We start from the raw sequence: 12,689 nt of genomic DNA, 5'->3' as shown, positions 1-12,689 counted from the left end.
ATGAAATTAGCTTGAAATTCCATCTTTTTTGTCCAAAATAATGAATTAGAATTTGATGGCACAAAGACATTTGAAAGATCATTGAGTCCAACTCCTTCATGTTTTATAAATAAAATAAGAAAACAAAAAAAATGTTTAGCTTGAGTAATCATCTGTACAGGTCATGAAGTAAGTAAATGACATTTTCTAAGGTTGCTTAAGGTAATGAAAATTTTTTAAAAATAAGTAGGATTGGATATAAATATGATAGAAGTGTTACATTAGAAATATTACATTAAAATTAACCTAATTTCTAAAATAACACGAAAGAAATAAAAAAACTCAAATGTGTTGGAAATAGCATATATTGCAAATAATGATTTTACAAACATATTAATATTTACATTATATAAAGAACTTATATATTAATAGTAACCAATGGATAAATGAACAAAACCCATGCCTAGGTAACGCAAAGAAAAGAAAAAACTATTAGCAATCTGTGAAAAGGCTTATTTTTGCTGGTCATCAAAGGAATACATGTTAAAACAACACTGATGTATCATTTTTGTACATAACATATGAGTAATACATTTTTAAAGGTTATTTTTTATTGCTGAGAAATTTGTAGTACACTGGTACTTTTATGCATTACTAGGGGCAATAATGGTATCAGAGAAATCTGTGACGAAGGCAATTTATGTTCAGAAACATTAAAACCTCATATCCTTTGATGACAGGGAAATCCTACTCCTGGAAGTTCATTCTAAGGAATAATATAGTTCAATAGAGAGAAAAATGCCTAATGCATTAAATACAATAGAGTAGTCAGAAATAATTCAAATGTCTAGCAGCAGGAGAAGAGTTCATTTATTTATTGTACATCAATTCTATATATGTAGCGAAAATAAGTTTTAAAGCAATACAAATACAGAAATTGCTTATGATACCGTCTTAAATAAAAATCAGAGCACAAATCTACCCATATCATAGTATTAGTTCTGAAAAAGGTGTGTCTTCATACGACCAATGATAAGAAGACAACATGGAAAAGTAGAGTAAAACCAGCCTTAGTGGGGTAGGATTGTGACTAATGGTGTTCTTTATGAAGTCTCTTAAAGGTTTAGGTAACAAACAAGCATTAAGAGAAAAATATAAAATGTCAAAGCCAGAACTTGGGAAAATAAAACAAGGGCAAATCAATCATATACAAAATAATTCTACCAAATATATTTGCTTTTGACTTTGTATCTCAGTGATATAGACATATACTAATGTCTCTTTCATCACATCTATTGAGTAAACACCTCCATGCCCCCAATTATCACCTCAAGGAGGGCATTATAATCTTCAACAAATAAGTGTGGGTAATAAAAACATAAATAAGAATTCCACTGAATAGTCTGTTGAATAAACGTTTTCTCTTTCCTCTTTGCTCTTACCGGTTCAGTGTATGAAAATCCTAGCCCCTCTGCAGCTGATTTTATCAGTTCAGATTCCAGTTTATGACGTTTCACAAACATGGTCAAATCCTAGAGAAAAGAAAATAATGAAAACATTTTATTTAAATAGCAGGTGAGAGCTACGATAAATGTTCAAGTAGAAATATTTCTCATTGGATAGTGACTAATGAGCTAACCGAAATATACAGAGCTGCCAAAATGTCCCTATCTCAACAGATTTTCACAAGCTAGCAAGTATGAGAAACATTAGCTTCTGGCATGAATAATTAAAGTTTGAAAGAACTTAGTTCTAGAACCTTTGCAAAATTGTTAGGTATCTTTAAGAGCCACGTTATATTTTCATCTGCTCTCCCGGAGCACATGCAGAATAGTTTCTTCTCAGAACGTCTCAGTCTCACCTCTCTGGCCTCAATGGATGCCGGGTCAATGCTATCATCCAACAGACTCTCATAGTAATCCACATTGTCCAAGACATCTTCATCATCAGGGTGGCACAGAAGGTAGGCTTTGGCACACTCCAACGCTTTCACGTATTCACCAACTGAAAGACCAATGAGTTACAGCATTAGAGTCAGCTTAGGTCTGCCCAAAAAGTTTCCGGAGAGACTTCAGCATGTCTGTAGAGCATCAAACATGAGTAAGAGGGAAGACAAACTGCTGAACGGGTAAACATAAAGAGTCAAAGGAGGGACATGATTTCAGGTATTAGAAAGGTATTACCTATAATCTGCTTTGGTGCCAGTTGTTTTGCATAAAATATGAAAAGTTTCTACCTGAAGATGTTTGTTGACAACTTTTAGTATTTAATACAGATACAACATTTTTGTACTGAATTTAAAGTAAATATCCTGAGGATGATCTTCTACAACAATGATGTACTGTTTTGTACATAATGTGTGAGTAATACAAGTGATTGTAAAGTGGTATTTCTCATTGCTGCAAAGTTAGTGGTAAATTGGTACTTTCACGCAAAGTCCTTCATAGAGCCCCACATGTTCTGGAGGATCCTCCGTTAGCCCCTCACTGCAGTAACTACAGCAACTCCTACAGTAGCAAACTACCAAAAGGAACTAACAAGGATGTTTCAACTATGAACTCTTTGTTACAGAAATATCTAGCTATTACAAGAGGAATTTTTAAATACTATTTGTTTTGTTTCCAAATAGGTCATGATATTAGATTTCTTTTAAAAGAAATTTCCTCCAGATATACATGTTGGCTCTGATTTTTAAAAATAATGATAAAAATAAAGCAGCTCTCTCCATTGCATTCCCTGCTCATGACCTGAGCACATAATCTATTGTTTGCCATCAGTGTCAGGATGATGAGTAATGTTTTGCTTTTGGAAAGGGAGAGGCTTTGCCAAAGTATCTTCCAAATGTTGGCTTGAGACAGTTTCTTATTATTATCTTAAAAGGGAAACATTTTCTTTACTACTGACCTCTATACAAGGAAGCCTGATGCTGGAGCTACTGAGAAACATTAATATCAATAATAACAACGATGAGCCAGGTATTATGATCTGTCACTAAGCTAGGTGACTTCAAGCAAGTTGCTTCTTTACAGACTAAAAATTTTAGACAACATGATATCTAAGACCAATTTCAACAATCTAAATTATATTAATTGCTTTTAAACATCAGAAAAAATGCTCAAGCTCTCTCTCTCTGTATAGGATAAATGGAAATTAAAACTACATTTAGATACTTATTTTTACCTAATGGATTGGGTAATGTCTAAAAATGTGATAATATGTTGATAAGCAATGGAAAATGTATTCCACATGGAGGAAAATTTGGCAACATCTATCATACTTACAAATGAATAAACCACTTGACCCAGTGATTGCACTTTTAGATATTTATACTATAGATATTGTGTACAGATGTGAAATGACATATGTAAAATGTTATCCATTTGAATACTGACTGTCATAGCAAAAGATTGAAAACAATACAACTGCCAATCAATTAGGAGACATATGAAATAAATTATAGTGCAATGATATGCAGATATAAAGAAAAATGAACAAGGAAGATCTCTATGTACTGATACAGTTAAGTTGGACCATATAAAATTGCCAAAATCTATTTTTTGACATAATGAAATGGTAATTTCATAGATCTAACCTACTAAAATAAATCTGACATGTATTAAGTAAAGCAAACAATGTAGAGAATAGTGTAAATAATATGCTACCTTCTGTGTAAAACATAGGGAAATAAAACTAGGTGTGTATTTGTTGTTTCTGTAAAAGAATTTTAGAAGTATAAATAAAAAACTGAGTTGTAGGGCATGAAACTGGGTTGTGGGGACAGCCACAGAGAGGGAGACTTTTTATAGTATTTGGTATTTAAACCTTCTGAATATGTTATCTATCAAAATTAAGTTAAAAATTAAATTTAAAAACCATATAACATGTCAGTTTAGTATAATTTTTCAGAAAATTTTCACAGCATTAAATTCTGTACTTTGCCCTTTTATGGTTTCACCTTCTGCTCTTCTTGTCCAGAGCTGCAGGGATGTGAGATGAGACAGAAAACACATAAACCCCCATTGCTTTGATGATAAACTGAAGAATGCAGAAGACTAAATTACAAGAATGCGATGGCTGTAACGCTGAACCACAACCCTAGTGGGTCTTCACAGACGCCCATTGCTTTACCTCGGTAGTAGGCAAACTGCAGGTAATCATAGTGCAGAGGGAGGAAGTTCTCTATGGGTGAGAGGCGGCCAGGACGGGTGGCAAGTTCCCTCACGCATTCATGCTGACAAACCAGCACCTGCATGTAGTGATCTGGAAGATAAGAGCCAAGAAGTGTGTCCTTCTGCTCTGCTGAAAGCCCAAATGCAAAGTTAGAGACAGAGATACACAGGACATTCCTTACCTCACCATATTCTGAGAGCAAATTTATGACTATCATCACTTTGTGATGGTAAAACCATTTTACAAAGACAGCAAGTGACTTGCCAAGGTCTCTGGTCTATGATCACTAGAACATTGATAGCTCCCAAATCCTCTGTCTCATTGTCCTTTCTCTATGCTGCACTCTTCCCTTCCCTTGTACCCTTCCTTCTACCCCTCCTGAAAGGGACATAGGCCATTTCACCTGACCCGCACCCACTTGAATGTCGGCTTTCTCATTTAACAACTTGGGGGCTTCTCTTTGGATACTAAGATGGTCTGAAGTGCCCTGGAGTCAGGATTGGATTTTCAGATGCTGATGATGTTAAGTAACAGGTTCAGAGAGAGGAATTTCCATGTCCAAGGAGAGTTCAGCCTGAGAAGTGAGGCAAAATGCTCCTTTTCTTTGTTAACATTTTCAAGCCAAACTTTCCTAAAGAAGTAATAAAAACATTATTCTTTACATCTATTTATCAGTACTCTATTCTACCCAGTTATAAATGAGTCCATCACCTAGACAATGTATGTTTGAATGCTAGAATCTGGTAAAGTAGGGAGAAGGATTTTAACAAGCATTTTTCTGTTCTCTTTGCTCCCCTTTCTATTCTTCCCACTCTTCCCTCTTGTAAGTGGGGTGAGGATACTGGCGTGTAGGGGTTTTCATGCCCCTTTTAACTTTAGGTTCTATCTCATCAAAGCACAAGAGGAGGAAACATAAGTAGCTAATGTACCAGGGGGAAAAAAAAACAACACTGTCTACATTTTGCCTCAACTTTGATTTTCCTAATGAAGATGGAGGTTCTTTTCCAGAAGGAGAATTGTTCATTCATGCTCGTGCCGAGTGGCTTCCCTTGAGGAGGATGATAAAATCATTTGACTTCATGGCTGTACAATTTAATTTAACACAACTGCCTTCTTTCAAAAGGTCCTCTGTTTAGTTAGAGTTTGGCATGGATCTCTGTGATCTTGCAGAGGGGTCCCCAAAACACAACAGGAAGGAAATGTGCATTTTCTGGTGTGGGGGAAAACATGCCAATTTCACATAACCGGGCTAACTCAATCCTACATAGCATAGCTAACAGAATCCCTAAAGTCTGTTGGTTATTAACGCCAACTGGGGAATGTGAAGGGGAGAATGGTCTCTATTTATTTAATTAGCATGTTTGAAATAAACACCTAGCTGATTTATTTCTTGAGGAAAAAACAGCAAACAACTTTCAACTATTTTCTCCTACTTAAGTGACCATTTGCATTCCACTTTAGCTTCTAATACACACTCCTTCTAATTCCAATTGACAAGAAAAGGGGAAGGTGAAAGTCATACCCACCAAGAACTCAACATCTGAATGAAAATATTTTTAAAGCAGGATGTCAATGGCAGCAAAATGAGAGTGACAAAATGATATCATTTAGAGCTTCATCAAACACAGCTAGGAGTAAATAACTTCATTAGGGATCCATTTGCTAGAGTGCTGTGAGTCAGCCTAGCTCACAGCAACCTCAAACTCCTGGGTTGAAGTGATCCTCCTGCCTCAGCCTCCCAAGTAACTGGGACTACAGGCATACCACCATGTTCAGGTAATTTTATTTATATTTAGTTGTCCAGTTAATTTCTTTCTATTTTTTTTTTTTTTTTTGGTAGAGACAGGGTCTTGCTTTTGCTCAGGCTGGCCTGGAACTCCTGAACTCAAATGGTCCTCCCGCCTCAGCCTCCCAGAGTGCTAGGATTACAGGTGTGAGACACCGCACTCAGCCGCATTCTGTATTTTAAAAGCCAGTTTTACTCCTAGTTTTGGACAATTTTGAACCAGTCTAGAATTTACATACTGAGAGATGTCATATTACTTTTTATTGGTTGTATCACTTGCCTTCTTTCTGTCTTGAATGCCACAGTGCAATGAATATATTCTAATATTTTTGAGATCCAATACACTTGTGTGGGAATATTTTTAAAATTTTCCTTTTCATAATAAATTGGATAGGCTTTACATTCCCAAGAAGACTTACCCTATTTCTGTAAGATATTATTTGGTTTGCACTTGAGGGGCTATGACTCCTTTTAAAATCACTTTTCTATATTGGAAGTTGTGGTAGGGATGGTGGTGGTTGGGTAAAAAATTAAAGAACCTGAGTTGAGAGATCTCTATTCTTTTCCAGCAACCAGTGTGCTGTGAGCAAATCACTAAATTCTAATCTACAGGAAGCCATCAGTCAATTTTCCTCAATCAGATCTAGGACGTTTGCCAAACTGTTCTGTGGCCATTGGTAGAGGCAGGTGTAGAGGTGAATGTGAGGGCAATAGCAGAGCGCCTATGCCCACAAAATCATAATATAGCTAAAAATAATAGAGGAAAAGTCTGCTCATTCCCAAATAAAAGATTAAGTGTAGAGATATACTCAGCGATTAAAATGTGAAACACATGTACAATTGACATTCAAATGAGCAGTGCTCACAAAAATGCAGGTAAATGGATCTGACAGAGACCCAGGAAAACAAACTTTTTTGGGGGAGGGAAGGGAATCCTCAATAATCCAGATAGTTGCATTGATTTTAACTGAATTGAGTTGATTTAGTAGATTTGAGTGTGCCACAAATTGGACATTTGACATATTTCAGTTTACTGAAATTTTTAGTTTACTTCCTCATCTAACTTTTGATAGCTGTCTACATCCCTAATTGTCTCTCTAAAAAACCTTAACAATTTATGAGCTACATTCTTAAAAACATGGAGTATTGTCAACGCTTTTTTTTTTTTCAGGCTAGTAATGTGAAGCAGTGGGAGTGGAGAAAGAATAAAAAATCTGTAACTGGTGCAATCAATTAGTTGTAGAGACTACTGCATTCAGATCAGTCAAACTCTTTTCATCTCTAACGTGATGGATGGATATGTCATCTACTTCATGCATTCATTAATCAACCAGTTCATTTAACCAATGTTTGCTAAATACCTACTTTTTGCCAGTCATGTACGTGGGCACTGAAGATTGAGTACTGAACAAGATGGGTCTTTAAGCAGGTGATAGAGCAAAATAACATTTTGAAGGTCTACAAGTGGAAATAAGCATGGCATATTCAAGGAATTAAAAGAAAGTGCAGTAGATCGGGAGAGAGGGAGAATGAAAACATACACAAGTTCCCTATCATAAAAGGTCCTTATGAAAGGTTATGGTTTTAATTCTAAGTGGAATGGAAGCCATTGGAGTGTTTTAAGCAGGTCTATGAAAAGAATTTTGTTTTCTAGATACTGCTCTGCCTGTGTTCTGAGCAAAACCTGAAGAGGACATGAGGAGCAGCAAGGAGGCAGTCAGCTGTCAGTGTGAGCCTGGATGGTAGCAAAAGGGATGGAAAGAGCCAGGAAGTCATAAGTGCTGTTAGCAAGTAGCATCTAACAAAGTTTGGTAACAAATCAGATCAGAGCAGAAATGGAGGAAGATGGATTGCAAGATAACTTCCTGGGATTTGGTTTGAGCTACTAGGTGAGTAGTGCTTTCTTGGGAGACAGAAAATATTGGAAGCTTGGGAGAGCAACCTGACTTCATTAATTTGCATTTTTATGAGTACATTAAGTTGAACATTGTTTTTCATATATGTATAACTTGGAATACAATAGGTGCTCAAGAAATATTTGTTAAACATTTATTATTGAAGATATTAATAATCTGTTTTTCAATTACATAGGCGTTAAAAGTATATGTATTAAATTCATGAAAACCTGAATTTGATTTGCAGCTAGACTATTGTCACATTACTTAATCTTACTGAAGTAAAAATTCCTCATTTGAAAAAAGGGAGAGAAAGTAAATAACAATATCTATCTATGAAGAGTTATTTAGAGATTTAAAAGAGATATAAATAAAGTACTTTGTATGTTATAACTGTCACATGCATGGTGATTATTATTATACTAATTAGGAAGTAAATTACTTCTACTACTAATAATTTACAGTCTCTTTTCTCTTTTTAAATATGAAGGATATTAACTCTTTGCCTATAAAATATTTTGCAATATTTTCTATTTGTCATTTGTAGATCAGCTTAGTTTATTATTTAAATTTGTATCTATAAATCTCATGTAAAGTCTATAATTTTCTTCATTTTTTTCTTGTCTTTTGTCATGCTTAGAAGAGCTTTCTTCTCCTATATCATTGTAATACAAATAACCTCCTGCATTTTCTTCTAACATTTTTGTTTTTTTATATTTATATTGTAATACAAATATAATTTATTTTTGTGTATGATATAAAGCAGAGAATTTACTTCACCCCTAAAAATGGTTAACTAGCCAATCTCCCCAATTACTGTACAAAGCATATTACCTACTATTTTAAATTCTACTTTGCAACATATTAAATTCTCATTATATAATAAAACACTTTTTTAAATAATTGAAGATTATACAAAAGCATTCACTACTACATTGTTTATAATAATGAAAAATTACAATATCTTTATTATTCCCCAGTAAAGGATTGGTCAAATAAATTATGATATACTCATATAGTAGAACATTACCCAGCCATTAAATACAAAATGGTAAGTCTACATATACTTACATGAGAAGTCCACAACATATTGGTAAGCATAAAACAAACAAATAAAAAAGTTGAAAAACAATATGTATAGTATTACCCTATTTCTATAACAATTGAAATAATGATTATATATAAATACATAAATATTTGCATATGCATCTGGAAAAGTTTGGGAGGACAGTTACCAAAATTTTAACTACATAAATTTATCTACAGGAGATAGGGTGGAATAGACATATGAGTCTTTCATTATTACAATATATACTTCTATATTGCTGGAAAACTTTTAAAATTGCATATAGTACTTTTATAATCAGGAAATAAATAGAAGGAAAAAATAAGCTTTACCTGCAATGGCTTCATACAGACCACCTTTATACCCTAGATACTCATACTCTTCAAATCTCTGAGGCCCCTCACATAGGGTTCGGCATTCCATATCTTCATTGAAATATTCTCTTAAAGCTTGTTCAAAGTACTTTATGGCCACCTCAAAGTCATCAGCTTCATAGTGTTTAACTCCTGCATTATAACTCTCCTGAAAAAAGAAAACAAAAAACAGAACAAAAAGCATTTTCAAGGAGCAGAATATAGGCAGACTTGCCATCATTGAGGGAGGTGGGGTATGAACTCCCGTGCTGTGGGGGGATAAAGAAGAATTGCACTAGGAGATAAAGTGCAACCTTCCTGGCTTCAAGTAATTGTAAACAAGAGGGGACTTACTTAGCAAGAGAATGCAATGGGAACAATCAATTTCATTTTCTTCCTCAGCACACATAAGACAGTATTTTCTAATCTCTTGCCCATAGGTAGGGCAACATAACAAGTGCAGGACAACATATGTGGGTGGAAGTGACAGGCCTTGTCCAATTAAAAATAAAAAATCTTCCATCTTAAATCTTCCTCTCTTATTCTTTTCTGCAATGATTTTGGAGGCTGCACATTGAGCTTATTGATGTTAAAAATTTGGGGGAAAAAAGCTCTTTCAACGTGTGATTTCAAATAACATTCCATTATCTAAACAAAGTATTATGTGGCTTTTTTAAAACCTACTTTGAAAAGTACAAGATACAATGGACAAACTACTGACGAGGAACTGGAAAACCATAGCGTGACCTTGAGAAATTCACATTGGCTTCAACTCCCAGGTGTGGAATAGAAGTGTTGGAGAGGAGCTGAGGCTAGCAAGGATTACAGGTATTTATATGATATTCTAGTTTTCACAACCTTATACTAATTTTCTAAGTTAATTTTCATTTTCTCTCAAATCTTAATTTTTAGTTGTTTAGTTTTTTTAATTTTAGTTTTAAAAATTTAATTGAAACTTTAAAAATTATCTTAATTTTGTCAGCTGTGATAATTATAATATTTCATCTGAGAACTCTGAAAGTGTAAACATGTTACTGAAATTTGAGACTAAATTTGAGATATCCATTCATATGAAATGAATGGAACATAGCTCCCTGTGAGAATCATAAGGACAGGAGTTCCCAGAGCTCACCATATGTGGTTTGGCTTCTCTATCTACCAGTTGGAATGCTTCAACACCAGCCATCATTCTATAATTCTCAATGTTCTGCTGCATTTCCATGTGCTCAGGGTTGGCCATGAAAAATGTGTGGGCTGCTTCCACTGCTTTCTCCATCTGGTTAAGCTATAGAGAGAAAAAAAAGAGCCAAATGAAGGAAAATATTTCTAAACCAGGCACAGAGAAATAAATGTCTCACAGCTTGAAAGTGGCAAGACAACATGCAGAAGAATGAAACTGGACCCCTATCCCTCACCATATATTGTGAATAGTCAACATGAAATAAAGACTTAAATGTAGGACCAAAACTATGAAAATATTAGAAAAATACATAGGGTAAATATTTCATGACATTAGTCTGGGCAAGGATTTTTTTGGATAAAATTCCAAAGGAATAAGCAATAAAAACAAAAATATATAGATGAGTTATATCAACCTAAATAGCTTCTGCAAAGCAAAAGAAACAACAGAATGAAGAGATAACCTACAGAATAGGAGAACATATTTGCAAATTATACATCTGACAAGTGGTTAATATCCAGAATATATAAGGAACTCAACCAACTCAATAGCAAAAATAAATAAATAAATAAAATAATCCAATTAAAATGGGCAAAAGACCTGAAGGACTTTTCTCAAAAGAAGACATACAAATGGCTAACAGGTGCATGAAAACATGCTCTGCATCACTAATCACTGGGAAAATGCAAGCCAAACCCACAATAAAATATCACCTCATTCTAGTTTGAATGATTATTATCAAAAAGACAAAAGATAAAAAGTGTTGGCATGATGTGGAAGGAAGGGAGTTGAGCTCTTAACACTGTTGGTGAAAATGTAAATTAATCCAGCCATTATGGACAACAGGATGGAAGTTCCTCAAAAAATTAAAAATAGAACTGCCATATCATCCAGTAATCCCACTACTGGATATATATCCAAGGGAAACGAAGTCAGTATTTTGAAGACTTATCTGCACGCCCATGTTTATTGCAGCACTATTCACAATAGCCAAGATACTGGATCAACCTAAGTGTTTATCAATGACTGAATGAATAAAGAAAAGGTGGAATATATACTCAATGGAATACTATTTAGCCACAAAAATAATTAATTATCCTGTCATTTGTGGCAACATTAATGAATCTGGAGGACACTGTGGTAAGTGAAATAAGCCATAAGCAAAATGACAAATCCTGCATGATCTCACTCTTATGTGGAATCTGAAAAAGTTGATGTCATAGAAGTAGAGAGTAGAATAGTGATTACCAGAGGCTGGGGAGGGTACAGCGCAGGAGGGATGAACAGAGCTTGGTCAAAGAGTGCAAAGTTACAGTTAGATAGGCGGAATAAGTTCTAGTGTTCTACTGTACAGTAGGGTGACTATAGTTAATAATTATGTATTGTATATGTCAGCATAGCTAGAAGAGAGGATTTTAAATGTTTTTACCACAGAGAAATAATAAATGTTTGAGGTGATGGATTTGCTGATTACCCTTATTTGATCATTATACATTGTATACATATCAAAACATCACATTGTACTCTATAATATGTATAATTTGTATGTGTCAATTAAAAATATAAAAATTGAAAAAAGTTAAAAGGATGAATTATTCCAATACATAAAAGCTGCTCAATGCTTTCATTAAGATATTTGATTCTTAATTTACAATTTTGATTTTCATTAATACAAAAGAAAGAATTTTTCATAACCCCTACACAGACACTGTCAATCTCCTCCTAAACCACTTACTACATGCTTTGCATGTAACAAGCAATGATGCATTTTTAATAAAATAGAACTAGTTTACTCAATTTGAGAATTTTGACATGTGCTTTAGTCACAGAGAATGTCAATAGACAAATCCATTTACCTCATATCATAAAAATGAATATTCATTTTTTCATTTAATTTGTATATTCTTAGCTATTGACCTTCCTTCCATTAAATTCTACCTGAAATCCACTCTCCATATCACTTGTACCATTGTCCTCAATTCTGTGCACCTAAAATTATCTTGTCAAAATAAGTAATTTTGGATTTGGCTTCTTTGTCAGTTTTAATTTCTCAATTTCTTACACATAAAACAGATATATATCAATTGTTTGGACATCTACACAGTGACAATTACAGAGGTATAGAGGAACACAATGGATTCTAAATTGCATGTGGTTCACATTTATTCCCAAGTGAACCTGGAAAAAGCCATTTCAACATTTTTATTTCAGTTCTTTCTTAAGAAAAGAAGCTCATAATAACTGCTTACAACAATCTATG

General features: G+C 34.2%; 1 protein-coding gene across 1 annotated transcript in view; it reads right to left on the bottom strand.

The window, feature by feature from the left end:
• Window positions 1-12,689, bottom strand: part of P3H2 (prolyl 3-hydroxylase 2) — a 149,150-nt gene that overhangs the window by 21,551 nt on the left and 114,910 nt on the right. Inside the window, exons 2-6 of the mRNA XM_012745194.2 lie at window positions 10,382-10,534; window positions 9,229-9,418; window positions 4,108-4,239; window positions 1,841-1,983; window positions 1,422-1,511 (exon numbers count right to left, since the gene is read on the bottom strand). Of these exons, the coding sequence (XP_012600648.2) occupies window positions 1,422-1,511; window positions 1,841-1,983; window positions 4,108-4,239; window positions 9,229-9,418; window positions 10,382-10,534 (708 nt within the window). The remainder of the gene's footprint in view (window positions 1-1,421; window positions 1,512-1,840; window positions 1,984-4,107; window positions 4,240-9,228; window positions 9,419-10,381; window positions 10,535-12,689) is intronic.

The sequence above is a fragment of the Microcebus murinus genome, chromosome 1, assembly GCF_040939455.1.
Source record: "Microcebus murinus isolate Inina chromosome 1, M.murinus_Inina_mat1.0, whole genome shotgun sequence".
Classification (NCBI taxonomy): Eukaryota; Metazoa; Chordata; class Mammalia; order Primates; family Cheirogaleidae; genus Microcebus; species Microcebus murinus.
This window is presented reverse-complemented; position numbering and strand designations above follow the sequence as displayed.